General features: G+C 60.3%; 3 protein-coding genes across 4 annotated transcripts; all 3 read left to right on the forward strand.

The window, feature by feature from the left end:
• Nucleotides 1-195: 195 nt before the first annotated feature.
• Nucleotides 196-13,567, forward strand: TIE1 (tyrosine kinase with immunoglobulin like and EGF like domains 1). Of its 2 annotated transcripts, none has more exons than XM_040610459.1 (23): nucleotides 196-812; nucleotides 1,300-1,587; nucleotides 4,930-5,040; nucleotides 5,150-5,305; nucleotides 5,403-5,534; nucleotides 5,792-5,932; nucleotides 6,129-6,257; nucleotides 6,632-6,777; nucleotides 6,932-7,076; nucleotides 7,335-7,493; nucleotides 7,670-7,807; nucleotides 7,943-8,233; nucleotides 9,253-9,543; nucleotides 10,080-10,393; nucleotides 10,495-10,705; nucleotides 10,846-10,956; nucleotides 11,067-11,257; nucleotides 11,385-11,498; nucleotides 11,663-11,733; nucleotides 11,987-12,027; nucleotides 12,151-12,247; nucleotides 12,530-12,629; nucleotides 12,892-13,567. In XM_040610459.1, the coding sequence occupies exons 1-23, from the start codon at nucleotides 767-769 to the stop codon at nucleotides 12,961-12,963; spliced, it is 3,495 nt and encodes a 1,164-aa protein (XP_040466393.1). In that variant the 5' UTR covers nucleotides 196-766; the 3' UTR covers nucleotides 12,964-13,567. The 2 variants fall into 2 exon arrangements, with proteins under 2 accessions (XP_040466393.1, XP_040466394.1); XM_040610460.1 differs by having other exon boundaries at nucleotides 199-812; nucleotides 10,080-10,273.
• A 340-nt stretch (nucleotides 13,568-13,907) lies between these two features.
• Nucleotides 13,908-20,485, forward strand: MPL (MPL proto-oncogene, thrombopoietin receptor). Its single transcript, XM_040610461.1, has 12 exons — nucleotides 13,908-14,874; nucleotides 17,016-17,151; nucleotides 17,484-17,659; nucleotides 17,863-18,128; nucleotides 18,205-18,361; nucleotides 18,528-18,657; nucleotides 18,985-19,157; nucleotides 19,267-19,409; nucleotides 19,564-19,723; nucleotides 19,884-19,971; nucleotides 20,083-20,170; nucleotides 20,262-20,485. Exons 1-12 carry the CDS (start codon nucleotides 14,772-14,774, stop codon nucleotides 20,448-20,450), a joined length of 1,809 nt encoding a protein of 602 aa, XP_040466395.1. The 5' UTR covers nucleotides 13,908-14,771; the 3' UTR covers nucleotides 20,451-20,485.
• Nucleotides 20,486-20,731: 246 nt separating this feature from the next.
• CDC20 (cell division cycle 20) lies at nucleotides 20,732-26,733 on the forward strand. Its single transcript, XM_040610462.1, has 11 exons — nucleotides 20,732-20,813; nucleotides 21,663-21,859; nucleotides 22,403-22,548; nucleotides 23,287-23,383; nucleotides 23,912-24,040; nucleotides 24,402-24,598; nucleotides 24,947-25,041; nucleotides 25,380-25,611; nucleotides 25,722-25,847; nucleotides 26,004-26,121; nucleotides 26,473-26,733. The coding sequence occupies exons 1-11, from the start codon at nucleotides 20,764-20,766 to the stop codon at nucleotides 26,646-26,648; spliced, it is 1,563 nt and encodes a 520-aa protein (XP_040466396.1). The 5' UTR covers nucleotides 20,732-20,763; the 3' UTR covers nucleotides 26,649-26,733.
• The last annotated feature ends 1,066 nt before the right edge of the window (nucleotides 26,734-27,799 follow it).

Genomic DNA, 27,799 nt, shown 5'->3' on the forward strand with positions numbered 1-27,799 from the left:
ACCCTGGCTCGTGGCGGCAGGAGGCCAAGGTGTCACGAGGTGTGTACGGCCTCAGCATTGCTGCACGCCGCTCGCCGGGGGTCGGCCTGTGCAAGGCAGCTCCCGCCAGCTCCTGGAGTCAGGGCCGTCTCCAAACAATGGGTGGAGAGCAGGAAACGCCGCATGGGAAACAGGATTTGGCTCCGACGCCGCCGCCAGCCGCAGCCCCTTGGCCCCTTTCCTTTCCCTGCTCCAGAGAGCCCTTCCCACAGCCATCAGCCCCGGGGCTGCACCGAGGGGACAGGGATGCTGCCACCCAGGCGGGCTGGGGCATGAGACCTTCTGCACAGCGGGCAGGGAGGGGGGTCGGGGCACCTCCCGCTGGGCTGGGGGCTCAGCATGGCTTGGGGAGCCCTGAGCGTGCAATCCTAGCCCTGGAGGGGTAGGTGCTTGCTCCCTGGAAGAGCTGCCACCCGGCAGGGGACATCAGTGGCCTCTTCGCCACCAAGCCCTGCTCCTGAGCAACCAGGTGGTGATTGAGCAAGTGGAGACGGGGGCATCTTCCTCGCTGTGCCCAGGCTATGTGCCAGAGGAGGTGGTCCCAGCTGCCCCAGACGCCAAGCAGCAGGGTGCAGGCGAGGTGGGGGCCATGGGCAGGGAGCAGGGGTCCTGAGCTGCCGCTCACGTGGAGCCCCTAGGCAGCCGCAGCCTCCAGCTCTGACACCCGTGGCTGGGACATGCTGGGGATCTTCTGACCTCTGCCAGATTTGGGACACGCTCCAAGGACATGGGACTCCAGGTTTATCTTCTACTTCTCCTCCCATGGTTGGCAGGTAAATCGCCCCTTTCCCTCTGCCCCGGGGAGCAGCCCCTGCCCCAGGGAGGCTTGGTGGGACGAGGCATCTGTGGGAGCTCAGTAGCGCTGAGCAGGGTTTGGAGGGAAGAAACATCCCTTTGTGATCAGCCATCTGGAGACCTCAGAGGCCAGCAGTGCCCTCCCCTGCCTGCCTCTCCCAGCACAGGGCCGGGGTGTGGGCAGCTTGTGGGAGGAGAGGGGCCCCAAGACCCCCGTCTTGCTGAACGCTTGGCTCATGGCAGGGGGCTGAGCCCAGGGAAATCTCCAAAAGGAGAGTGGAAATGTCCACTGCGTCATCCTGATGGATCTGCGCCTGACTTGGCTGTGCCTCTCCTGGGCTGGGGGTGGCAAAAATGTCCTGGAAAGGGGGTGGCATCTGGGTGATGGGGTCTGGCCCTGAGGCAGGGCTGTGATGGCCGTGCCCTTGTCCAGCCATGACATGCCCTCGTGCTCTCCCACCCCAGGGGCCATCCTGGACATCACCCTGATAGCCAACGTGCGGAGCCTGTCCCACTCCGACTTCTTCCTCTCCTGCGTCATGGGGGAGCGGGACGTGAGCTACCTGCAGATCGAGCGGGAGAACAAGATAGTGATGACACACCCCAAGACAGGCTTCCAAAACTACCGCAACCGCAGCAACCATGTCCAGGCCAGGGGCTTCTCCATGGCTGACCTGGTGGGGATCCTCTACTGCCTGGGGCGCACCCCAACCGAGCAGGCACAGGTGGTCTATGTGCACAACAGCCACAATGGTGAGTCGCTGGGGGGGCAGCAGGCAGCCCCCCGCCTGCTAGCTGGGTCCATGGGGGAGCTTCCTGCCCTGGGCTTTGCAGTCCCAGTGCCATCCAGCATGGTGGGGGGATGGCTGTGACCCACTGGCTAGGTTTGGGGTCCACTAGAACCGGTGGGATGGAGTGGGGAGGGATGTTCAGCTGGAGTAGTGTGGCCGAGCTCCATGGAGGCGTGCAGGGACAGGCAGCAGTGCAGGCAGCCCGCTGGGCTGGGAAGGGTTCCCGGGAACAGGGCAAGGTCCAAGAGGAAGTCGGCCACCCTTGGAGGAGGCAGGGGGGTCTGGAAATCATTAACCGGGGTGGGGGGCAGCCCATCGGAGCTGTGTCAGCCTTGTGCCCCCACCACAGGCTCCCAGGGAGGAGGTAGCACCAGGGCACATCTCCAGCAGCCTCCCCAGGCGCTTGGTGAGAGCCATGCCACAGCAGCACGTCGTCGCTCTAGCAGTGGGGTCTCACTGAGAGGCACTGCCAGGGCGCGCTGCAGCCAAGGGCAGCACTGGGCTCTTGGTCCTGCTCCCATTTGGGGCCGTATAAGCTGAAAGGCCCCCCAGGTCTGGCCGGTGGCAGGGATACCACCTGGGGCAGCACTATCCCACATTGTCCCCGCAACCTCTGCTCCCTCCGTGCTTCAGACTTTGCAAAACTATTAGGACTGAAATTTTTTGTGATAGGTGTTTCCCTCAGGATGCTTTCTAGCTCTTTTTTAGAAAGTTTTGGCTAAAGCAGTTGACCTTTTGCTGAGAATGAGAGGTGGGAGATAAAAGTTTCCCTGCTTGTGTTAAAACACAGCTTTAGCACACAGCTGTAGCATCTCCAGGCTGGGGAACAGAGGCTACCGGTGGTGTCCTAGCATCCCCCAAGGAGCAGGGACCAGCCTGTGTCCTCGGCCAGAGGCTCAACCCAGAAATGGCTGCAGTCTTATCAGAAATGGAGCCTGCTGGTCTGGGCAAGCAGAGCGGCACTGAGGCGCCGAGGAAGGGAGGCAGAGGCACCGGCAGAGAGTGTGGGGGACAGAGGGGACTCTGCACCCCCAGATGTACCTGAATATAAGTCACAGAGGAAGGTGACAGCCCTGGGACTCCATAGGCGTGACAGGGTGTCCCATGGAGGGGGGTTCCCAGCCAGCCCCCTGCTCCTGGGTCAACACAGCCAGGCCAAAAAAAGCACTGTGGAGGAGATGGTCGGTGTCCGGATCCCAGCCCCTGCAGGAGTTACAAGTGCCGAACAAGCTGCTGTTGCTCTGTTTAATTTAGAGAAGTAGTAAAAGAGAAAAGGAAAAAGTAAGCAAAGAAATTACATCTTTGCAGGGTGAGGGCGGGCTCGGTACAGAACCCACAGGGGAGGCTTGGCACGTATCGTCTCTCCTGTCAAGCCCAAGAGTGCACCAAAGCAGGCTAGGTGATGAAACAGCGGGTGGGGAATGCTGTCAGAGGAAAGTTGGCATCTCCTGAAAGGTCATGCATGAAGAAGAACATAGGAAGGATGATAAACCTTGGAAATTTTTCTGTACAAAGTAAAGCAGATCAAAAAGATCCTGAGAAGCAATTTTCAGAAGGGTTTAAATCTGGCAATAAACTATTTTTTACAATACCCAGAGCAGAAAGATGCCCAGAAAAACAGTTGCAGAAAACCAAAATAATTTTGGGTTTGCATCCATGTGCACAATAGAGAAGTTGGGAAAACTTGCTGGGAGATCTGTCTAAGATGCCAGCACTGGTAGCAGGAGGCAGGTAGATGGAGCAGCGCGGCATGGCCAGGCCAGGCTTGCCGTGAGCAGGGCTGCACCGCTGCCTGTGGGGCATGAGTGGAGGGTGGGTGGCAAGGCTGCTCCTGGGACGCCAGCCTTTCCTAAAAGCTTTCTGGGTAGGGAGTTACAGGCCTGTAAACCCAAATTGGGACCAGGCAAATTAGCAGAAACTGTAATAAAGGGCAGAAATTGTGGTTATGTGATCCCTGAGAAAGAGGCAGCTGAGTTTGCAGAGGGAGGGTCTCTGGGGTAGCAGCAGTGAGGATGCTGTGGATGACCCAGTTGACACTGTCTGCTCGGGTTCCTGGAGAAAACTGGGAAAATTCCCTTTCAAAGACTCTTTGGGAGCAACTCTGCACCCAGGGGGTGGCATGGGTAAATAACTGACTAAAAGAAAGGGAGCGAGAATAAGAGTTAATTTGTTGTTCTCGTGACACGGGGAAGTCCCCACCGGCATGGCATGGGGTCTCTGAGGGGACCTGTGCCACCAGTTGTGCTTACAAACAGCGGAACAAGTGGCCAGGCCAGCTGCTGTCCCCGTACTGCCAGGAGAGCCGGGGAGATGGATGAGCCCTTGCGGGGGGCTGCAGATGCTGCTGAGCAGTGATGGAGTGACGGATAAAATTCAGTGTAGGTAAATGCAAAGCACTGTGTTTGAGGATCCCAGGGGACGTGTCAGGCTCTCACTGCAGTGAGTGAGATGAAGCGAGACAGAATGGGGCCCACACCTGTGCGCCCTTTATAAGGGACTGCAAAGTCCATGGTGGAAAGATCCCAACTAAAGGGATAGGCGGGGAGGCGATTCTGTGGAATTACTAGGACGCGGGACCCGTGTTGCCCTTCCCCGGGTGCCTGCGACGTGTGCCACCTCCCTCCTGGCCCCCGGCCACGCTGGGGCTGGATGTGCCTCAGCTCCAACCCAGCATGGCTGCTTTTAGTGGGTGCAAGCCGGCGTGCTGGCAGGCTCCGAGAGCAGCGCCCGTCTGTGCCATCTTTTGTGTCTGTCCTGGCACACCCAGGGCTTGGTTTCCCAGGCCCCGTTTGTGCTCGGAGCTGGGCTCCGGGTGACTCATGTTAATGCGCTGGGAGTTCACTGCTGCTGCATGCCGCAGCCCCTGGGAAAGCTGGGAAGCAGCCATGAGAGGGCCACTGGTGCTGTGGGCTGGAGTGCAGCCCTGCTTCCCCGCTCCCTCCCGAGCCAGCAGCCGGCCGGGGGCACCGTGTGGATTTGTCCCAGCTGTCACTTCCCCAGGCTGCTGCCACTGGCATCCCGCACCCGGCTGGGGCTGGCTGGCCGTCAGGCAGGGTGTCCCGTCCCAGACCTTGGTGTGTGCCTGTGGGGGATGGAGGGTCCCTGCAGGGGCTCAGGGAGGTCCCAGCTCCCACACGGGGCAGGGGGGCTGGCATGTCAGGGTGTGCCAGCCGAAATGTGTGGCGAGTACTGAGCTGCGCCAGGGCTGTGTTTTGGGGTGGCAGGTCTGGGGGTGCGGGCGCTGCCCTTGGGTGTGAGCGCCCTGGGGGCAATGACTGCTCCGCTTGCTCGTCCTCCTCTGCAGCCCACCTCTTCCCAGTGAAGGCCACGCAATCTGTGAACGTCGGCGAGCCAGCCACCTTCTCTGCCAGGGTCCTCAAGAGGAAGGAGACAGACGTTATGTGGAAAAGAAATGGCAAGTGACCCCAAGAGCAGGCACAGGGCTGGCGCTGCTCCCAGCCAGTGCCTGGTGCCTGTCCTGGAGGTGTGGAGGTGGCCCCAGGTCACCCCCTACCCCCTTGCAGGCACCTACTACCAGACCACGGACCGGGGCGAGGTGCGAGGCGACCTCGTCATCCTGACACTCCCCAACGTCAGCGTGAGCGAAAACGGTGTCTACAGCGCCACATTCATGGGGGACAGCCCTCTGTGGAGTGCCTTCTACCGCCTGATCGTGAGAGGTCAGCAAGGTCCTGGCTCCCCAGGACGTGGAGACAGGCAGCTGTACCCTGCCTTCCAGCCTGGTGTCACCCTGTGCCCCCTCTGCTCTCCCCGCAGCCTGCCCCGCAAAGAAATGGGGACCATCCTGTGAGAAGGACTGTCCCGACTGTCTGAATGGTGGCATCTGCCATGACCATGCTGGTGAATGTGTCTGCCCTCCCGGGTTCATGGGCACCCGCTGTGAGCGAGGTAGGTGCTGGGCTGCCCAGCGGTGGGAGCTGCGCCCAGGACACGCGTGGTGGCCCCGCTGCACCAGTGCATCCCTGACCACAGTGGGCCCTGTTTCGGGAGCAGGGCTGGACCATCCACCTTCTCAGCAGGACACGGCTCCTGTGTCTGCTCCGGGTGGAGATACGCAGCTTGGGACACCCGAGCCGGTGCTGTGCTGTGCACGAACAGCACATGGGTGAACGGCAGGTGAGGGCAGACCACACTTGTTTTTCCAGCCTGCCGGGAAGGCCAGTTTGGCCGCAACTGCCAGGAGACGTGCCAGAGAGACCAGGGCTGCAGGGGACTGAGCTTCTGCCTGCCGGACCCCTACGGCTGCTCCTGCGCCTCAGGCTGGAGCGGCTCTCGCTGCAGCCAAGGTACAGGGATGTGGGCATCCATCAGTTGATCCATCCAGCCTGGGCTTCCTTTGGGGCCTGGCTCTGCTCTGCTCTGCAGCGGCAGCAGCACCTGTGCAAACATCTCCCAGCCGAGAGTTGGCACGGGCTGAGCGGTGCTGCCTCCACGGTTCTGCACCACGGCCGCGGGTAGCAGTGAGCTCTCCTCTTCCCACAGCCTGTCCCCTGGGATACTACGGCCCTGACTGCGCCCTGAGGTGCGCCTGCCGAAATGGAGGCAGCTGTAACCGTTTCAGTGGCTGTGTCTGCCCGGCAGGCTGGCACGGGCAACACTGTGAGAAGTCAGGTGAGGCTGGCGCAGGGCTGTGGTGGGTTTCTGTCCCCCACCCTCGGGTGGGCTCCAGCTTCTTCCTCACCGGTGACTGGGGGGGCCATCAGCTGCTGGCCTCACCAGCCCCCCGTTGCCTGCAGAAATAACCCCCAACCCCACGGAAACCAGGATGTTGCAAGGGGGGCATCTGATTTGGTCCCCCGGGGCTGGCCATGCCGAGAATGTTGCTGAGCCTGGCACATGGGTGGGGATCAGGGCTGGACCACAGCGTCTGGCACCAGCCCCCTGGCACCAGGGTCTGGCTGTGGGCAGGACCGGGGAAAGGTGCCAGCCTCTCTTGTGCCTGGTGAGGAGTGGGGCCAGCCCTAATGCCGATATCTGTGTGCCAGACCGGTTCCCCCAGATCATACAACTGGCCTCAGAGCTTGAGTTCAACCTGGGCTCAGAGCCTGTCGTCAGCTGCGTGGCCACTGGCAACCCACTGCCTACCAGCGACAGCGTGGAGCTGCGCAAGGCTGATGGCACTGTACTCAAGGTACCACCCCTGTGCCCTTGCCCCACCACGGTCCCCATCTTTCCAGCTCCTGGAAAAGCACCCATCTCCCCACCGGGCTGCTGGGCAGCTTCAGGCTGGTGCAGGGAGCCAGGGGACAGAGCCAGGGAGCTGACGGCACCCTCTGTGCCTGCAGCTCATCAAAGCCATCATCGAGCCGGGGCAGATCACCTGTGAGTTTCAGGTGCAGCGCCTGACGAAGGCAGACACGGGGCTCTGGGAGTGCCGCGTCTCCACGACTGGGGGCCAGGACAGCCGGAAAGTCAAGGTCAATATCCGAGGTGAGAAAAGGGCAGCGGCATAAGTGGGACAAATCAGGGTTGCTGGGGGAGGCCGACAGCATGGTGTGGCAATGCCAGAACCCCTGCACTGGACTGGGTGCCACCCGTCATGCACCGCAGTGCCAGCAGGCAAGTTTTGGTCATGATAAAAGACTTCCCTGACAAAGTTGGAAGGAGCTAAGAGGTGGTGGATGTACCCACACTCTGCTCCTTGTTGCTCCCAGTCCCACTGGTATCATTCCCTCCTTCCCCCTCAAGTGCCGCCAGCGCCCCTGAGTCCCCCCCGGCTGCTGGCCAAGCAGAGCCGCCAGCTCGTGGTGTCACCAGTGGACTGCTTCTCTGGTGATGGGCCCATCATCTCCATCAAGCTGCTCTACAAGCCCAAGGATGACACTTCAGCATGGTCATCCATTGTGGGTATGTGTCTGCTGGGGGGTGGGGGCACAGGTATGACCTGGGTGGGAGGGGACAGCTGCCCCAGCCATTGGAGGTCTGGGGGGTGGGCAGAGGACTCCGTCCTGGGACCCCCATGGTGACACCAAGGAGGGCAGGTCATGGGTGTGTCTTTGACATGTCGTCATCTTGGCCAACAGTTGACAACAGTGAGAACATCACCGTCATGAACCTCCGGCCAGTGACCGCCTACATTGTCAAGGTGCAGCTGAGCCGCCCAGGGGATGGTGGGGAGGGCAGCAAAGGGCCCGAGGCCGTCATGGTGACTGGGTGCCTTGGTGAGCCTCCATCTTCCCCAGCCAGACCCTGACTCTGACCCTAATGCTGATCCTACCCCTAACCCTGCGATCCACAGTGTCTGCAAAGCCCTGGGACTGATGCGCCATGACGTTTTGCTGCATTTTTGTTTGCAGAGCCCACAGTCAAGCCTGTGATTGAAGGCTGGTCCATAGAGGATAAAAACACACTTCACGTCAACTGGAAATTGCCAAGTAACTATGAGCCGGCACATGGGTTCATCGTCCGCCTCCTTGACTCTGCAAGGCGGCTGGTGTCTGACAAAAACATCACATCCATTTCTGTGCTTTCTGCCCGCATCGAGGGCCTGGAGTTCAACAAGGAGTATGGGCTGGAGGTGCTGGTATACCACTGCACCAGCTTGGGGCCCCCCTCCGACCTCTACAAGGTCATGATCAACAGCAAAGGTGAGTCCAGCAGAACACAGGGATTTATCACACGGAATTGCAGTGGTAAATCAGTTATAATTTTAACAGCGGCCATCCTCAGGTCTGGCTGCTCCTGTATGCCATCTCTGATAGAGCATGAACAGCTGCTTGGGGGAAAATGGGTCCTCCTTTCCCCACTAGACCCCACACCCTCCAGCGCCAAGCAGCTGAGAAACATCCCAAGCTGAACATAACATTCATCAGACTATCACTACTGATGCTCACAAACAGATCCATCCTCCACACCCTTGCCCAACCCTGATGGACCTGTCTATACTTGCAGCATTTACAAGACATTGTAGCAACAACCTAATTGTACTCTGCATGAAAAAACTATTTCCCTTGGGTTTGCTTTAACTTTGCTGCCTGGTAATTTTGCTGTATGGTCACTAGGGCTTGGGGAGACCTGAGGTCCCTCCTGTGGGCACAAGCACACATGCACACAGCCCCCCATGTAGGTGGAAGACCGTGGGGAGGTGGAGCACCAGCCTGACCAACCTTTCTGGCAGCCAAGGGGGAAGGAGTGCATGAGGCTTTCAGTGAGGCTCAGTGGCAGCTGGCACATGTTGGGAGGGCTGGTGGGTGTCAGGCTTGGAGGATGTGAGGTTTTCTCCGCTCGGTGCTTGTAGGAGCTTTGTGGGATTTGGGGTTATGAATGTGGGCAGGCTGGAGAAGGCTCAGAGAAGGCAGTGGGAGCACTGTGTGTGAGGGAGGGTTGAAGAAATAAAATATCCCAAGGGTTAGTCAATACAGACATCTAGCTTGGCAGTCCCTGAGGCTGGGAGCATTTGGGAGTACAGTCCTGCCCCACTGTTGTACCTGGAGAGCAGCTCCACCTCCTCCCGCAACTCCTCCAAGCAGGGGCTGGGGGTTCCTCAAACCTGGCACAGCTTTGGTTGCCATTGTCATCCACGAGGTCTGGTCTTCACTGCAGCATTCAGCCCCTGCAGTGCCAGGAGCCCCGTCCCGGGACTGACACTCTCCTCTCCTTGTCCCAGGGCCCTCCTCCCCACGGTTGCTCTCAGCAGAGTCTGTGTCTGACACCGCCATCAGGCTGTCCTGGCAGGTCCCCGAGTACCCCAACGGGGGCATCACCAAGTACATTGTGGAGCTGCAGCAGGTGGGGGGCACCAGTGAGCCCCAGTGGATCGACACTGACAATGGTGCCGAGACCACCAAGATCGTTGGGGGCCTCAACGCCAGCACCAGCTACCAGTTTCGCGTCCGTGCCAACTCCCATGTCCCGGGAGAATGGAGTCAGCCCGTGAAAGCCAAGACCCTGGGGGATGGTAAGAGAGGTGTCCCAGCAGGCAGGGGCCACATGGCTTTGCTAGAGCTTGGGCTCAGCATCTGGGTCAGCAAAGAGTGACCAGGGAGCTCATTGTAATCTCCGAGAGTGGCTCTGAAGCAGCAGCCCAAGCCCACACCACTTGTGGGCACCTTTAGAAATCCTGCTCCTCCTAGTCCTGATGGGGCAGGGGTGGCATGGTGACAGCACGGCACCCACAGAGAGCCTGTGCCTTAACCAGAGGGTGATGCAGTACATGAGGGGCTAGAGGAACAGGGCAGAGATGGCACGGGAGGAGCTGGTGGTTGGACCCAGAGCTGGTTGGAGGTCCAGAAACTGGCAGGTTTGGTGGCAGGCCCCGGCAGTGACACCGTCATCACTGTGCCACCATGGCACCAGGAGCTCAGGATGTGGTTGTGGTGTCTTCATGGGGTCCCAGGGTGCTGGGAGAGGGCTGCTGTCTTGGTGCTTGGCCACCCATGCAGCCTGGGCAGGACTCAGACACGGACCACGACCCTCCGTCCCTCCTTTTGACAGGAGCGCTGAGCGTGCCCCCCAGCCTGGGCAGCCAGAGCACCGAGCAGGCAGGAATAGACCAGCAGCTGCTCTTGGCCATCGTTGGCTCCGTGTCCGTCACCTGCCTCACCATCCTCTTTGCCCTTCTGGCACTTTTCCTCATCAAGAAGAATTTTTTCCACCGGCGCCGCACCTTTACGTACCAGTCTGGCTCGGTGAGTGCCGCCTGCCCCACCAGGACCGTGTCCCCAGCTCCCCACGTCCCAGCCCGATCCAGGTCACGCTCCGTAGCCTCCAGTCCAGATGCAGCCAGACCTCACTTCCACGCAGAGAGGGTGCGGAGCCCGCCCTTGCCCACGACACCTGCCCTGCCGGGACTGCCGCGCGGGCAGAGGGGTGCCCGGTGCCTCTAACCTCACCTGCTCCCATCTGCCAGGGGGAAGAGACCATCCTGCAGTTCAACTCAGGAACCCTGACACTGACACGCCGGCCCAAGCCACAGCCCGAGCCCCTCAGCTACCCCATCCTGGAGTGGGAAGACATCAAGTTTGAGGACATGATCGGGGAGGGCAACTTTGGGCAGGTCATTAGGGCCATGATCAAAAAGGATGGCCTGAAAATGAACGCAGCCATCAAGATGCTGAAAGGTGAGCCTGAGGGGAGGCAGTCAGGGTAGGACGGGGGATGCAGCTGCATCCTGGGCCACGCTCGGGTCTGAGGAGGGGCAAGAGCCAGAGGAAGGGCCTTTATTGTAGGACTGAGGTGTCCATCCCTTCTTTGCTTCCAGAGTTTGCTTCGGAGAATGACCATCGTGACTTTGCCGGGGAGCTGGAGGTGCTGTGCAAACTGGGCCATCACCCCAACATCATCAACTTGCTGGGTGCCTGTGAGAACAAAGGTGAGGGCTGTCTCCCTCTCCTCACTCTCCAGCCCCATGGCCCCTGCCCAGCTGTGTATTCCTCTTTGCTGGGGAGAGCCCCATGAGCCCAACCTCCTTCTTCCCCCCAGGCTACCTGTACATCGCCATTGAGTATGCTCCCTACGGAAACCTCCTCGACTTCCTCCGCAAAAGCCGAGTCTTGGAGACAGACCCGGCCTTTGCCAAAGAGCATGGCACCGCCTCCACGCTCACCTCCCAGCAGCTCCTCCAGTTTGCTTCGGATGTGGCCAAGGGGATGCAGTACCTGAGTGAGAAGCAGGTACAACCCCAGCAAGCCCCTCAGAGCATCCTTCCCCTGGGGCCTGGGGACTCCTCATCAGGGCATGAGACTCCTGTGGCCAGCAGAAGGGAATGTGTGGCTCCTGCTGACTGCTGGCCTTTCTCAGTTCATTCACAGGGACCTGGCAGCCAGGAATATCCTGGTGGGAGAAAACCTGGCCTCCAAGATTGCTGACTTCGGCCTCTCCAGAGGGGAGGAGGTCTACGTGAAGAAGACGATGGTGAGGCAGGAGCAAAGCATCTCCATGGGGTCTGCACCAATGCGGTGGGCGGGACCCTCGCCATCAGCAGGAACAACCCGTTATGCCGGGACCAGCTGGGTCACAGCTGCCGTCTATCCACGGGGCACCCCCACTCCCCTGACAGTCCCTCTCTGTTTCCCCAGGGCCGCTTGCCGGTTCGCTGGATGGCCATCGAGTCCCTGAACTACAGCGTGTACACCACCAAGAGCGATGTGTAAGTCCTGCAGGCAGGGGCACTGGGGCTGGGGCATCACCATGGCCACCTCCATCCCTCTCCAGGGTGGTCAGTGCAGTAATGCTTTTGCTCTGGGTGCTGCAAGGGCAGGAGGTGATGCTGATGCATCTCCCTGGGGAGCTGCTGGCTTGGCCCAAGCCCTGGCTGCCCACTTCTCCCTCTGCTTTGTCCCATGCCCATCAGCGGGGCATGGCTGAGGGCTCCATCACAGCCTCGGCTCCTGCCCTTTCAGGTGGTCATTCGGTGTCCTGCTCTGGGAGATCGTCAGCTTGGGTAAGGCTCTTCTGTGTCCCTTGCCTCCACTCAGGTCCCTGCAGATCTGGTCCTCCTGCAGCCCCAGAGGGGACACCCTGGGTACCACCCCTGTCACAACCAGCTGTGTGTCTCTGGCTGCAGGAGGGACACCATACTGCGGGATGACGTGCGCTGAGCTCTATGAGAAGCTGCCCCAGGGCTACCGCATGGAGAAGCCACGCAACTGTGATGATGAAGTGTAAGTGGGCAGAGCCCCAGCTGATGGTGGCACCTACATCTTCCCTACTACTTCCCACCCACATCAATTCCCACTGCCCCACAGGGTTCCAACCGGCTTGCAGTAGCTCTTGCCTGGTTCCCCTCTGCACTGTGGCTGGGGGTTGACCTGGGGTCCCACACCTCAAACACCCTTTCTGGGCTTTAGTTTCCTGCCTGCTTGCCCCCATCTCCCACAAACAACTTTTCTGGCCCCTCTCCCCGCCCTGTGCATGCTGAGCCACTGCCGGCTCTCTGCCCCCAGGTACGAGCTGATGCGGCAGTGCTGGCGTGACCGTCCCTACGAGCGCCCACCCTTCGCCCAGATCTCCATGCAGCTCATCCGCATGCTGGAGGCCAGGAAGGTGAGTGACAGCAGCTCAGTGGGAGCGATGCCCACCCTGCGCAGGGTATGTCCAAATGCGGGGGGGCTCGGGGCAGGGGGACATCCAGCAGCAGAACCTGTGTGACCCCAGCATGTTTGGGAGTAACCCCAGCATCACGTTTTGGGTGTGGGGAGCCCCGTTGTCTCCCTCCAGAGCACAGCACCCACAAATGTGCCGGTGGGGATGGGAGATAGATGGGGACAGTGTTTACAACTGGCTTCTGACTGGGGTTCCCCCACAGGCCTACGTGAACATGGCCCTGTTCGAGAACTTCACCTACGCAGGGATCGATGCCACCGCTGAAGAAGCGTGAGGCTGCGCTGGCACCGCACAGAGGGGCAACGCTGGCCCCAGCCTGCTGGGACAGTGCTGTGGGGACAAGGGGCTGCCCGTCCCCCTCTGAGGCTGAGCAACAAAATGCCAGTGCCCTTTCCCAAACTGCCTTCCCTGCAGCAGGACTGTGCCATCCCCTCGCTGGCTGCCCCCCCAGCATGTGCTGGCCACGCTGGCATGCCAACAGCCACTGAAATGGCCCCACGCTACTGGGGGACATGCCGGGATGGCCCCCAAGGACAAGCAGCAGCAGGATGTTTGCAACAGAGTGGGCAGGAGAGGGTCTCCCTCAGAAGCCTGGGTGCTGCCACCTGCACCCACAGACACAAATGCCCAAGCTTTGGAATGAGGGAAGAAGCAGTGACCCGGCAGCTGCCTGCCCTGAGGCTCTCAGTGTGCTCTGGGCCTGAAGTGGTGCCAGCGGGGCTGTGAGCATCGCTGCCGGCGTGGGATGTGGGACAGGGCCACCCCGGTGGGTGCAAAAGGAACAAGGGACAGCGTTGGTTGTGCACGGCCGCCAGCTCTGTGGTAGCCCTTTGACGGTGTCAGCTCTGCCTTACAGACAATAAACATGGTGCAACAGGCAGCTGGGTCCAGAGGAGGGGAGGTGGAGACCCAGCTCTTCCCCCTTGATGGCACCAGGGAATAGGATGTGGGGCCCCAACGGTCTGCTGCTGTGGTGGGCACTCTTCGGAATCCTGTCCCCATTGGGGTCCTCTGATGATCCCCAGGGATGCCCCAGCACACCCTGAAAAGTCCCAGGTGTCATCATGTGATGGGGGTGTGTTTTCTTAGGCAACCTGACATGTGCCACCACCTCTGCACCAGCTCTGCTGCTAGCCAGAAACAGCATCTGAGGCAGCGTCATCAGCCCTGCTCAAACCAAGGGCTTCCTGCTTTTTGCCTCCCTGATGGCAAAGCCCAGTAGCCAGATGAAGGAAGTGGGACTGGTTTGACAAAATTTGACTGTGACAAATTGGTACTGGCTGTTCTCATCTCCCCTCAGCGCCTCCAGTGCTGTCCCTGGCTGCAGGGCAAGGAGAAGCCAACCCACCCTTGGCATGGTGGGGACACATGTGTGAGTGGCTCCTCGTGCCCCAGCTGGTGCTCCCCGGGCTGCACCGCGGTGCTGCGCCCTGGCAGGGCAGGACACCCCTCCAGCCACCCGCGCTGAGCAGTGGTGGTGGACTGGCATGAGGTTGAGCATGTCTGCAGGACCCCACCATGGCGGCCCCGCTCCTGCACCAGCACCGCTAGTTATCTGCGTGGGTCCTGCCAATGCCCCCTGTGCCTGCAGCTCTCCTCCCAGCACAGCCACGGGGACGGTGCTGCTGGGCCATGCAGAGCAGACCCAGCGCACACTGGTGCCAGGCAGCACAGGGCGGGATGGAGCCAGAGCAGCCACCCCATGTCCCATGCTCCCACGTGCCTGCAGCCCCCAGGAGCCTGCCCTGCCCTGCACAGGGGCCTCCCTGGTTTCTCAGGCGTTGTTTTTCTTCCTACCCCAGCCTCTCGGCACGCCGGTAGCCACAAGGGCAGGACGTGCCGCCTATCTGATAGGAGCAGTCTCTCTTGGCACTGCGGCTCGTGGCGGAGGGGCTGCAGCACCGTGGTTTTGGGCACAGGGAAGTGCTGGTGATGGGGCGGGGGGAGCCTCCAGCCAGGCTTCCTGAGCTGCACAGCCACCACTTCCCAGATAAAGGTATCACCCGGAGGAGCTGCAGCAGCTCTCAGGGTGCTGGGAAGGGCTGAGCGTTGCACGCACAGCCCTGGCACACGCGTTGCAGGATGGCAGCCTGCCTGTGCCAGGGCTGGGTGCTCTCGCTGCTCCCTGCCGTCCTGCTCAGCCTCCACAGCCCGCCGCCGGCCCCTGAGCCAGTGACATCACAAGGTAGGTCCTTGGGGCCATTTTCTCCTCTAAGGGTAGGCCGGACAGGAGCTGGCATGCTGGGCATGAGCAGCGAGCACCTCGTTGCAGCCAAAATCTGCAGGGTTGGAGAGGGGGCATCCCAGGAGGGTGTGCAGGGGATGTTCAGGGTAGGTGATGGAGCCCCCTTCTCAGCCATGGGACACTCTGGGGTGCCCACAGCAAAAGGACATCCCTGCTCCCTGCAGGCAGGACCTGGCAGCCCCCAGGTGCCCCTTTGGGATCACAGCCTGGGGCTCCCAGTCCCACACAGGTAGCAGAGGGGCTCCTGCTCATCAAAAGTTCTTGGAGTTACGATGACGAGGGTCTGCACAAAATTCAAGCAAAAGTCTGGTGGCACAGCTGTGCACCGCGGGTTACGTGGCAGCACTGCCAGGCTAATCCCAACGCTCCCACACCAGCCTTGACATGATGTTACTGCCACACCGAGCATCCTCAGCTCAGCTGCTAGCTGGCCCCAGCCCGGCTTACTGCGCCTGGCAGAGCTGCTTCCCAGCTTTCTCCAATTTTAGGCCTGTCCATGATCTCTTTGAGCCCCTTGTTAGCCCTTTTTTAACACTTTCTGTAACATCATAAAAAGCAGTTTAACTGAGCAGAATCCTATCGATCTCCTGCTTGTCTCTCCAGCCCCACCCCAAGTCTCTGGCCATGGCAGGCTCGGGAGCACGTTCCGAGTCACCCCGTAGGGGCAACGGGAGGAAGGTCAGGGTTGGGCTCATCCCTCCCCTGCCCACAGCCTCTGCAACATCACCATGCCCCGAGCCCACCGCTGGCTTGGCAGTGCCACTGCCCAGGCGTGGCTGCTGTGGGCTGCAGAGCTGTGTGGGTGCTCTTCCTAGGAAACGATCTGCGCCCAGCAAAGATGCTCTGGTAGCCCCACTGGACTGGGGTGGCCTCTCACCAATGCCATGGGTCCCTGTGCCACTAGGCTGCTGGGACCTGGCCACCCCGTCCCCTGGTACTAGTGGCTGGTGGGGTCATGGAGCTGCTATGAAGCCTGGGGTGGGGTGCGAAAAGGGAAGAGGTGGGGGGGGCTGTGGCCAGTGGCAGGGGACATGGACTGGGGGTGGAATGCAATGCAGGGCTAGGAAAGGAGGGACAGGGCTGAGAAGTCAGGGCAAAGAAGGGACAGGGAGAGCAGAAGGACACTGAGAAGGTGGCAAGGACTTTGGGGACTGTCACTTATTCTTCACCCAGGGTAGGCTCAACTGACATTGCGGGGGGGTGGGGGTGTGTAGCAGGGAATGGATGCACTCAGCACATGGAACAGAGCCAAGTGTTGGCAGGGGGCTTGTTGTGGGGTCCTGCAGCTGGGGACAGCCCCTGGGGAGGAGGACACATCCCAGGAGGAAGAGGAAGAGGAGGAGGAAGAGGGCTGGAGCAGGTCCCAGGGCAGAGGCAGTGGGGGAGATGAGAGTGCTGGAGCAATGCTGGGGGCAATGAGGCCACTCCTGTGCTTCACGCATTGTCATCTTGGGGCTGTCCTCTTTTCCCTGACCTCAGGGACAGGTGCCCATGTGCTAGCCAAGCCACTGGTGCTTGGGATGGAGATCCCGCAGGGATGAGCTCCAGCTCATCCCTGCAACAACAGGGAGAGCAGCTTGCTAAGTGGAGCAGAGAAACTCACAACCCCCTAAGCAGTCCCTGGGCTGGGGTTTGAGCATCACCCCCTGCTCAGGACCACACACCCCCACACCAGCCCCAGGCCCTTTCCCTCTCCCCAGGGCGCTGCTCCTCCTTATCTCGCTTCCGCGCACCTTCCGGTGCGAGCAGGGCAGGGGTGCTTCCCCCCGATCCCCGGGCCCTGAGCCCCCCTCCGACCACAGGGCTATTTTGGGATGTTTGTTTGTCCCAAAGGACCCCGCGTGCTACAGTGGGGGTGGCCAGCAGGGAGCTCTGCCGCCAGCCAGGAGCCCAGTGCCAGCCAGCAGGCATGCCGTGTCCCTCCCTGCCCTGCCAAGCAGGCCATGCCCACACTGCCCCAGGTGCCTGCACAGACTGGCCCAGGGGGCAGCTGGTCAGTGGGCATGGGGCAGGGGGACGCCCACAGGTGAGGCGGGGACAAGTTTGTGCCCAGGGGCTCCTTCATGCCCACACTGTCCCAGATGCTGCGCTGCTGGCGGGAGTGCCTGAGGACATCCTCTGCTTCTCTCGCTCCTTTGAGGACCTCACCTGCTTCTGGGATGAGGAGGAGGAGGCGGCAGCAAGCGGGAAGTGCCACTTCTACTACTGGTACAGCAGGTAGGAGGTGGCGGGGACACAAGCCAGCCTCTCCCTTGCCTGCACAGAGAGCAGCAGGGTCAGGGTGCTGCAGCTGTCTGTGCCATCCCGGTGGCTCCCAGCTGCAAGGAGAGATGGTGGAGAGCCCTCAGGAGATACACAGCAGTCACCACATACCCTGCAGCAAGACTGGGACCTTGGCTGTCCCTCAGAGCTACGGGGACAGTGCCTGCAGTGGATGGGTGCACAAGGAAGGAGCTGGTCTCAGTGCCGTGCCCCAGGTCCCCTCTACTCCAGCCTGGTCCTGGGCAGGAGGCATGGGGTGCTGCAGCACCCTGCTCTCCATTCCTCAGGGACATGCCCACAGCATGCACAGTCTCTACATGGCACCATGGAGCTGGTGGGACACGGCACGCCTGTATGTTCCCTGGCCAGGATGTGCGTCTCTTTACCCAACTGCACCTCCGTGTCCTGGATGCCACCACCAACCAGACCAAGTACTGGCGGGAGCTCAGCGTGGATGCGGTGGGTGAGTCCATCCCACTGAGCAATACTCCTGTGGCACCAGGACAGTCCCCAGACCTTGGTCCCCTGCCCTTCTGCCCGCTGTGGGGGCTGGCAGCACCCTGCACAGAAGCAGCCCTGGGGGACCACTGGCTGTCCCCCAGCAGGACCAGGGGATGCCCAGACAGGGGCTTCCGCAGGACAAATGTCCCAACACGTTCCCTGCAGGTCTCATCGCTCCCCCGGCAAACATCACAGCCCGCTGGGCTGGGGCTGCAGGGCAGCTCTGTGTGTCATGGCAGCCCCCACTCGCAGACTACCTGAACTTCTTCCTCTACGAGGTGCAGTACTGCCCTGCCAGCTCCCCAGAGATGCTGTGCAGCACCACGCTGGACCCCAGCGGGCAGCACCTCGGGGACCCCTCCAGCCAGCCAGCTGTCAGCACCCACGCACCCATGGCCAGGGCAGCCACAGCCTCCCTGGGAGCGCGGCAGGTACATAGAGGGGCCAGGGATGGGCAGGGGGATTTGGGAGCCGCAGCCGCTCCCCAGCCTGATCCCTCTCCTGCAGGAGCTGGTCCAGACCAACACCTGGGTGGTCCTCCAGAACCTGCAGCCAGGGGTGAGGTACCACATCCAGGTGCGCAGCAAGCCAGATGGCACCTCCTTGGATGGTGTCTGGGGGCCCTGGTCTCAGGCAGTGGCTGCGGAGACACCCCACTCCTCCGGTGAGTGGCCATCCCCACTGCTGGGGTGCTGGCAGGCACAGCAGGGAGACAACTACACCTGGGGCTGTGAGGAGTGGGGGTCTGGGGATAGGTGAGGTGCAGCACCCAGGTTTTGGGGGGTTAGGAGGAAGCAACCCCCTCCCTGCCCTGGCTCTCACCTGCCCAGGAGACATCGGGCTGCACTGCAGCACCCCTGACTTGCAGCACGTGCTCTGCGAGTGGAGCTGGGACCCCACAGAGACCAGCAGCTCCCACCAACTCTTCTACCGGCCACCTCCAAGCAGGGCTGGCACAAGGTAAGAGGCATGGCAGGGACACGGTGCTCAGGCAGAGGGGCAGCACATCCCAGGGATTGCTGGCCCTGCTCAGTGTCCCACATCCCACGCTGTGCCACATGGCCCTGTGCCCCGCTCTGCCCTACCACCATCGACTTCATACCTCCCCATCATCACTCCCAGCCACACTGACCCCTCTGACTATGGGCAGCACTGGCTTTCCTTGGCATGTGCAGGAGCGAGGCAGCACTGGCTGCAGGGGCAGGGTGGCCCCTGAGCAGGGCTGGCAGCAGGCAAGGGGAAGGGGGCTGCTAAGGTGGGCTGACTGGCTCCCTGCTCTTTGCGCAGGGAAGATGCATGGCACCAGTGCAAGGAGGCGAGTGTGAGGGCACAAGGCACCCATGTCTGCACTTTCCAGCCCAGGGCTGGCAGCACCATCTCCGTCCTGGTGAACATCACCCGGCCCCTCGCACTGCCCACGCTCAGCTACTTCAAGGAGCCCTTCTGGCTGCATGAGGCCGGTGAGTCCCAGCACCTCTGTGGCCTCTGCCCTTGTCCACGCCCAGTTCATGGTGGACACAGCGTCCCATGTCCCGTTCCATGGCAGTGACACATCCCTGTCCCCAACAGTGCTCACAGATGCCCCACAGCTCGTGCAGGCAACAGTGTCACAGGGCCGGCTGAGCCTGCAGTGGCTGCCACCCCTGGAGGCACTGGCAGAGCAGCTGGAATACCAGGTCCGCTATGGCGTGGAGAACAGCCACGACTGGAAGGTGAGGCACGGCCAGGGCTCCCCTGAGCAGCGCTGCCCACCTCTGCTGCTGGCACATGGCCCACACGGGGTCAGGCAGGACCAGCTTGTACCCCAGCGCTGCCCCTTGGCCGCTCCACAGCGGCCATCATCTCCAGCTCGGCTGTGCCCCACAGGTCCTGCAGGTCCCGCGGGCAGCCAGGAAAGAAGTCCTTGACCTACGGCCAGGCGCCCGCTACCATGCCCAGGTGCGGGCCCAGCCCAGCGGGCCATGGTACCAGGGCAGCTGGAGCGCCTGGTCCAAACCCGTGGTGGTTGATGCCATGGCCGATGCGGGTAAGGGACAGGGCAGGAGCGGAGGCGCCACACGGCTGATGGCAGAAGACTGAGAATGTTTGACATGGGATGGGTAGCACCGGGCAGAGGGTGACAGGCCCGCAAAGGGCTCGGTGGGTCCGGAGAGGCCTCCAGTCCCAGCGTTCCCCCCCCGGTGCAGGTTGGATCATCCCGAGTGTTACGGTGGTTCCACTGCTGTTCACAGGAGTGCTCCTGGGGCTGCGCTGCACCTTCCCCTCCCTCTACAGGTAAGGGCTGTGCCTGGGGCAGGCGGGGCGGCCGGCACCAGCCCCCAGCACCCTGCCCGCCGCGTCAGGGCACCCCAAGGCTGAGGTCTGCCTTCGACAACCCCCTCCCAGCAACGTGAAGCAGAAGCTGTGGCCCCCCGTCCCCGACCTGCACCGCGCCCTGGGCAGCTTCCTCCAGGAAAGCAGCAAGCACGGCCAGGTGAGCGGGCCGGGGCAGCGCCCGCCGCGGCCGAGCCCCCCGGGGGCAGCTCGAAGGGCAGCGCCCACCGCGCCCCCTCCGTGTCCCCCAGGCCAACGCCTTCTACAAGCAGCCGCCGGAGGAGGAGGCCGTCCTGCCCTGCCTGCTAGAGGTGCTGCCCGGCCCGCGGCGGGAGGCGGCCGCGCCGCCGGAGCACGCCGCCGGCCGGCTGCCCAGCACCGACATCGCCAACCAGTCCTACCTGCTCATGAGCGGCTGGGAGCCGCGCGGGCCGCCCTGAGCCGGCCCCCCCGCCCGAACATAAACGCGAGGCACATCCACCCGGTCTCCTCGCTCCTTCGCGGCGCCCGCCCCGCTCCGCCCCGCCTCCCGGTCCCGCGGGAAGCGGAGCAGCGCACGCCCCGCCGCGAGCCCCTCCGCCCGCCTACTAACGGCACCCGTAGCCGCCCGCCGGGGAGAGCCCCGCCCCGCGGCCCAGCCAATCGCGACGCGAGCGCGGTGGTCGCTATAGCAGTGCGCGGCGGTTGCTATAGCAGTGCGCGGCGGTTGGGTTTGAAGCAGCCAATAGGAGGAGCGGCAGGTGCGGGGTTTAAATGCAGCGGCGGTGGAGAAGGGCCGGGCGAGTCTCGGCCGCAAGGCGGAGGTGAGGGGCGGGCGGCCGGCGGCGAGGGCAGCGGCAGGTGGGGAGGGCTGGTACTGCGGAGGGTCCGGGGGAGCCTGAGGAGTCGTCCGGGGGGCTGTGGTGAAGCGGCCGGGGCGGGGGCGGGAGGGGTCTTCGGTGGTGAAGAAGGCCCTGGGGAGCAGCTTGAGAGTCTCCTGAGGTGGAGGGGGCCTGGAGGAGCGGCCTGCGGGGGGGAGGGGGGGGCGTCCTGAGGTGGAGGGGGCCGGGGGGGAGCGTCCTGAGGTGGAGGGGGGCGTCCTGAGGTGGAGGGGGCCCGGAGGAGCGGCCTGGGGGGGGGGGGGCGTTCTGAGGTGGAGGGGGGCCGGGGGGGGCGGCCTGAGGTGCAGGGGGGGCGGCCTGAGGTGGAGGGGGCCGGTGGGGGGGGGCGGCCTGAGGTGGAGGGGGCCGGTGGGGGGGGCGGCCTGAGGTGGAGGGGGCCGGTGGGGGGGGCGGCCTGAGGTGGAGGGGGCCGGTGGGGGGGGCGGCCTGAGGTGGAGGGGGCCGGTGGGGGGGGGCGGCCTGAGGTGGAGGGGGCCGGTGGGGGGGGCGGCCTGAGGTGGAGGGGGCCGGTGGGGGGGGCGGCCTGAGGTGGAGGGGGCCGGGGGGGGGGGGGGGCGGCCTGAGGTGGAGGGGGCCGGGGGGGGGGGGGCGGCCTGAGGTGGAGGGGGCCGGGGGGGGGGGGGGCGGCCTGAGGTGGAGGGGGCCGGGGGGGGGGGGCGGCCTGAGGTGGAGGGGGCCCCGGGGGGGGGCGGCCTGAGGGGGGCCCGGCGGAGGAGAGCTGCAGCCCGGCCGGTGACCCTGCGCGGCCCCGCTGACGCCGCCCGCCCGCAGCACCATGGCGCAGTTCCTGTTCGAGGCCGACCTGCACGGGCTGCTGAAGTTGGACGCGCCGATCCCGAACGCGCCGCCCGCGCGGTGGCAGCGCAAGGCCAAGGAGAACGGCGCCCTGGGGCCCAACCCCGCCGGCGTGTCGCCCATGAAGCCGGCCAATCGCTCCTGCAGCAGCAAGACACCGTCCCAGACACCCGGTGAGCGGCAGGGACCGGCGGAGTGGGTTAGGTGGGGACAGCGTGGTCTGGGCTGCTTGCCTGTATCTGTGGGGCTCTGGGGTCTGTGCCAGGCTGCCCTAGTCGGCTTCCTAGTCAGGCAGGAGGAGGTGGGCTATGCTGCCAGGCTCCTGGGAATCACCCACCTTCTCCCCAGCATGAGGTGGGCAGAGCTCTGTGCTCTGGGGCTGGCTGAACTACCTTGCTGACACTGTTGTGTGTTGGGACAAATGCGGGTAAGACTGCTGTAACTATTTTTGTATCCTCCCCTTATCTGTGAACTCTGGGATTGTTGCGCTAAACCAAAGGAGTTGTCTCCTGGCAGTCCCTAACCAGAGCTTAATACAATTATACAGGGAGGTGCAAAAATGCGAGTTGTGACTGAATGCTGTGAGCTCTGAGTTCTGTTTGTCTGGAACTTGTCTAGTAGATGTGAGGTGGAAGAGTGCTGGGTTTTGCTGTTTCTTGTAAGCTCTAATACAGGCTGTTCAATAGATGTAAGACTACTTATGTGTGTGAATGCAGGTAAATCTGGATCCAAAATCCAGAGCACTCCAACAAGGGCCGGGGGGGATCGCTACATTCCCAACCGTAGCACTATGCAGATGGAGGTGGCCAACTTCCTCCTAACCAAAGAGAACGACCCTGCTGAGGAGTCACCTACCAAGAAGGTGAGCATCTTGCTAAGATGGCTACAATGATCACTAGCAAACACCTAATCCTTCCTGGCCTTTTACAGAGAAGCAAACTGTAAGTTCAGCAGGCACATGGGGCTGACAGCCCCAGCCATCACTGCTTCCAGCTCTGGGCTTCAGGAGCCTAGGATGAGGTGGAAGCTCTAGAGCCTGAAGATGGCACAGGTACACAGATGCTACACAGGAGCCTGAGCATAGCTGCTCTGTAGGGTTGCTTCCCTAGGCACAGGGAAGAGCATAGAGCAGTACACCTCTGCTTCCACTCACTCTAGCCTCTGCTACTTCTGGTAGCAAAATTCAACTTTGGGCTAATGAGGCTTTAAAACAGAGCAGGCTACGGAGACAGAAAGCTGTGAGCCTGTGCACTGTGAAACTGCTGCTGGCAGCTATTTCAGGACAATGTCTACATGGGGAGCTATTCTGGAATGTCTACAGTGTTCTGAAATCTGTTTATGAAGCATTTGTCCCTTGTGGCTGTGGCTCTCCCCACTGGCAGTGAGACATTCAACTTGCCACTCTTCTGTATGAAAACATGAGCAGGACAGTGTGCCAAAGTCTAAGGAAAGACTTTGACCTGCCTGCCTGTAGCTGACTTGCACAGCACTACACCTGCTAGAAGGGGGCTTAGGTGTGTGCTCTGCCAACTGCAGTTCCAAGTGCAGCATGGGCTTAGTGTTTCAAATGCCTCTCACTGAGGGTGGTTTGTCTCTGTAGGAGCAACAGAAAGCCTGGGCAGTGAATCTGAATGGCTTTGATGTAGAAGAGGCAAAGATCCTCCGCCTCAGTGGAAAGCCGCAGAATGCTCCAGAAGGTATGATAACAGGGTCTGTGTGAGTTGACTCAGCTGGAGAGATCTGGGCAGGGGAACAGCAACACCAAGGCCTGGTGTGCTGGACACAGGAGAGATCAGCTGGCTTCACAGAGCTCCTGTGCACATTGGAATCTCCTGCCTTGGGGTTCTTGAGGCTGAAAGACTGCTTAACAACTACAGTGAATTTATTTACAAAAGTTGAAAGACTGCTAGTTGTTCACTTGTAGTACAAGTGGCAAACCTTCCTGAGGTCTGCAAAAGCTTCAGATTCTTTGCTGTGCACTTCTTAGCTTAACTGTTACTGAACATAATGGGATAGAGAAAACCAGGTGCCTGTCAGTTAAACTTGTTGCTGTGAATCAGGGATCTGGAGCTCATCCTGCCAGTGATGTTGACACTGCACTGTTCTGAGTGTATCTCTTCCCTCAGAACTTCACTTTCACTGGAAGGGATTTCTAGTTGGGTGAGCAGTGCTTAACTTGAAGGAAATAGTAACTTGTGCTAACAAATCTCTTCCTCTGCACACAGGCTATCAGAATAACCTGAAAGTGCTCTACAGTCAGAAACTGACACCTGGATCCAGCAGGAAGAATGGTAGATACATTCCCTCAATGCCAGACAGGATCCTGGATGCACCAGAGATCCGCAATGACTATTGTAAGTAGGCTGAAATGTTGAGTGTTGGGCATAGATTCATTCTCCATTGGAGTGCAGCTCCTAGGACAGTGTAAGTGAGCTGTTTCAGTATCTTAAGCACTTGGGCTGGAATATAGTGTTCCTGTGTAGCCATAATACAGTGGTCCAAAGTGCTATGTAGGTGACTTGGATCAGGGCTAACTGACACCACTAGCAGGGCGTGGTGACACCCAGGTGTCCCCTTACCTGTATGTGCATGCTCACATGTGTGTGTGTGTGTGTGCATACACCTGGTGCAGGTGGAAGGTCTGACATCAGCACTGGTGAAGAGCAGGGCTCTCCAGGTAAGCGGTGTGACCTGCATTGTTCTTCCAAACTGTAGATCTGAATCTTATTGACTGGAGCTCTCAGAACTTCCTGGCCGTGGCTCTGGACGGCTCTGTCTATCTGTGGAATCACACCTCTGGGGAGATTATCCAGCTGCTGCAGATGGAGCATCCAGATGATTATGTTTCCTCTTTGTCATGGATTAAGGAAGGAAACTACCTCGCTGTTGGCACAAGTAATGCTGAGGTCCAGGTGAGTGCAGGAGTAAAACTAGAGGTGTTGTCTAGGGATTGCTGGAGCTGTGGAGCCTTGGGACAAAGGCCTGGCTAGCACAAGAGGAGTGCATGCACCCTGACTTGTCTTGACTGATGTGGGGTGGAAATTGCCTTGCATGCTGCAGCTGGTCACTGGCTGTGGATGAGTTTGGTTTTGGGTTTTTCTGACACCTGAAGGGAGTTAGCTTCTGTTCTGTAGGCATGCAAGATACAAGTGATCTCTGACAAGGCTGAATGCCAGAGCCTGTGCAGGGAGGTTTCTAGGGCAGTGCAACAGGGCTGGGTTTCTTCATCCTCTGAAGAACTTACTGCTCTGCTTCTCTAGCTATGGGACATACAACAACAGAAACGTCTCCGAAATATGACCAGCCATTCTTCCCGTGTGGGGTCTCTCAGCTGGAACAGCTACATCCTCTCCAGGTAAAGTAGTGTGTTGGGATGGGTGAGGGACCGTGTCCAGCTGTTGCAGATTTCTGTCCTAGATCTGTGAGTGGTGCAGGTTAGGGATAGCAGAGGGGAATCTGTCCTAGCTTGGGATTCTTACTCAGCCTGTTCTGTTGGGACTATGGGGAGAAGGCCTCTCGTGTTTTCAGCCCTTTGTGCTGAAGTTGTGAAGAGTTTCTGCAGCTGCTTTGCTCACACAAACAGGCCAGCAATGCTGGTAACACTGGCTGAAACCCAGTGGCAGGTGCAACAGTACAAAAATGAGTTTTGCGAAAACATTTGCCAGCCTGACCCTGCAAACCTTCTCTCCGCAGTGGGGCACGGACTGGCCACATCCACCACCATGATGTCAGAGTGGCTGACCATCATGTGGCCACACTTGCTGGCCACACACAGGAGGTGTGTGGACTCAAGTGGTCTCTAGATGGCCGTTACCTTGCCAGTGGTGGCAATGACAATCTGGTGAACATCTGGCCATGCACCCAGGGGGACAGTGGAGACTTTGCTCCTATACATACCTTCACTCAGCACCAGGGTGCTGTCAAGGTGAGTGCAGGGCTGCAGTGGACACATGTCTGTGTGCAAGGCAGACATGCAGCACTGGCTGTGCACAGGTTGCCTCTTGCATGTCTTAGAATTAACCTTTTTTTTCTCAGGCTGTGGCATGGTGTCCATGGCAGTCTAATGTTCTAGCCACTGGCGGTGGGACTAGTGACAGATATATCCGCATCTGGAATGTGTGCTCTGGTGCCTGCCTCAGTGCTGTTGATGCCCATTCCCAGGTAAGACACAAACTTGGAGACAAACACCTTCTAGCAGGACACCTATGCAAAGCTGCTGGCTTCTGGGGCATGGGGAAGGTGGGAACCATGCTCATCTCTGGGTAGTGAGCATCAGCACATGTAGTTTGTCTGAACTGCGTTATTCACTCTTCCCAGGTCTGCTCTATCCTGTGGTCAACAAACTACAAGGAGTTCATTTCAGGCCATGGCTTTGCACAGAATCAGCTAGTTATATGGAAGTATCCAACAATGGCCAAGGTCACTGAGCTGCGAGGTAGGCTGGGACCTTTTGCCTGGGGAAGGGAGGGCTGCTAGAGGCTTGAGGCAGCTGTAGTCCTTGGTTTGAGCAGACTGGTGATCCAGCCTGGAGCACTGCTGATGCAGCATGGTGCCTAGCATGCTGCTAGAGGGAGGCACTCCTGTGAGCTGCTGGAAAAGCACTGTTGCTCCAAAGGCTTGCTGAGGATGTGAATTCATGCTGCTGCAGCATGGCGTGGGGACAGCTGTGCAAACTGGTGGTGCTCATGGGGCATACATTTACTCCTGTATCTATTCTGTTAGAACTAGATGGACCACAGCATGTGGTGATCAGGCCAGCCCTGACTGCACACCTCTTCCTTCCCAGGTCACACTGCTAGAGTCCTGAATCTGACTATGAGCCCTGATGGTGCAACAGTGGCCTCAGCAGCTGCTGATGAAACACTTCGGCTCTGGCGCTGTTTTGAGATGGACCCCATAAAGAAGAAGAAAGAGAGGGCAAATAGTGTCAAAAGCAGCATCATGTACCAGGGCATCAGATAAGTTCACAGGCCTGTTGTGGGAAGGGGAAAATCTTGGTTTACACACTGTACAGTATTTTAAATGTTAATAAAGTGCTTTAACTTGACTGGTTTTTTTTATGGATGTGATGGAAGAGGCTGTGGCTTACAGAACCAAGCCCTTCCTCCCTGGAGTTTGGGGTCTGGGTGAGTGGTGGAGCTCTTGTTCTTAAGGTAGAGTTTGTAGGCAGCCTGAGCCTAGCACAGTCCTGAAGTCCTAGGAGAAAAGGATGCTGTGACACTACTGTGCTTGTCTGTCTGTCCCAGTTAAGGCAAGTATGTCATAATCAGCTGCTGCACCACAGGGAAGCTGTAGCCTGGGTGACTTCCTAGCCCTCTGTTCCTGGTCAGGGCATGAAAACTGATACTTCCAGCAGTGGGGCTAGGAGGAAGTGGCCTCACCGTGCCTCAGCTTCTACCAACCAGTGAACTGGCTCATGCCTACGGCAAGGCCCTCTGCTCAGCAGCTGCCTGCTTTGGTGCCAGATGTGGGGAGGAGCAAGACTCAACTGAAAGCCCAACATATATGTCCCCAGCTTCTGCTGTGCCCTGTCTCTTGGCCAGGTGAACCTTACTGTGCCTCTGCAGGCAACCAGCAGTCATTACCTGTGCCAGAGCAGGCTGGGGACTTGTTCTTGGCAATCTGAGCTGCAGCATTGCCTGCATGCAGCAGTTAGTCTTGTTCTGCTACATGCAGCCTCTGTGCAGCAGCCAGTGCTGCTTGTTCTTACAGTGCTAGGGTAGAACAGCTACTTTTGCAGTAAGTGTAGTACTGAATTAAGGAGCCAAATGCTACTGGAAAAAAAGGAGGGTGCAGGGGCTGGAAACATACAGCAACAGCAGTAATCACTCCAAAGGCAAGAAAGGGGCTGGCAATGGTATGAAGCCTGATGCAAAACAAAATGTTGGTTTTGCTGGGGCAAACTTGGACAGCCATACAAGAGGCTCCCAAAGCACCATCAACCCAGTGCAGGGCCCTTAGTCATACATTCCTCCAGCAGCCCTGATCTCTGCTCTGCTCTCCCCTCCCCTGCTGCTGAGGGAAAGACGTAGTGCCAAGTTCAGGCTGCATAGGGGGAAGCAGGCAGCACAACTCAGCTGACAGCTGGTAGAGCCTGATTCCCCAGCACCTGG

Source organism: Falco naumanni, chromosome 11, assembly GCF_017639655.2.
Source record: "Falco naumanni isolate bFalNau1 chromosome 11, bFalNau1.pat, whole genome shotgun sequence".
Classification (NCBI taxonomy): domain Eukaryota; kingdom Metazoa; phylum Chordata; class Aves; order Falconiformes; family Falconidae; genus Falco; species Falco naumanni.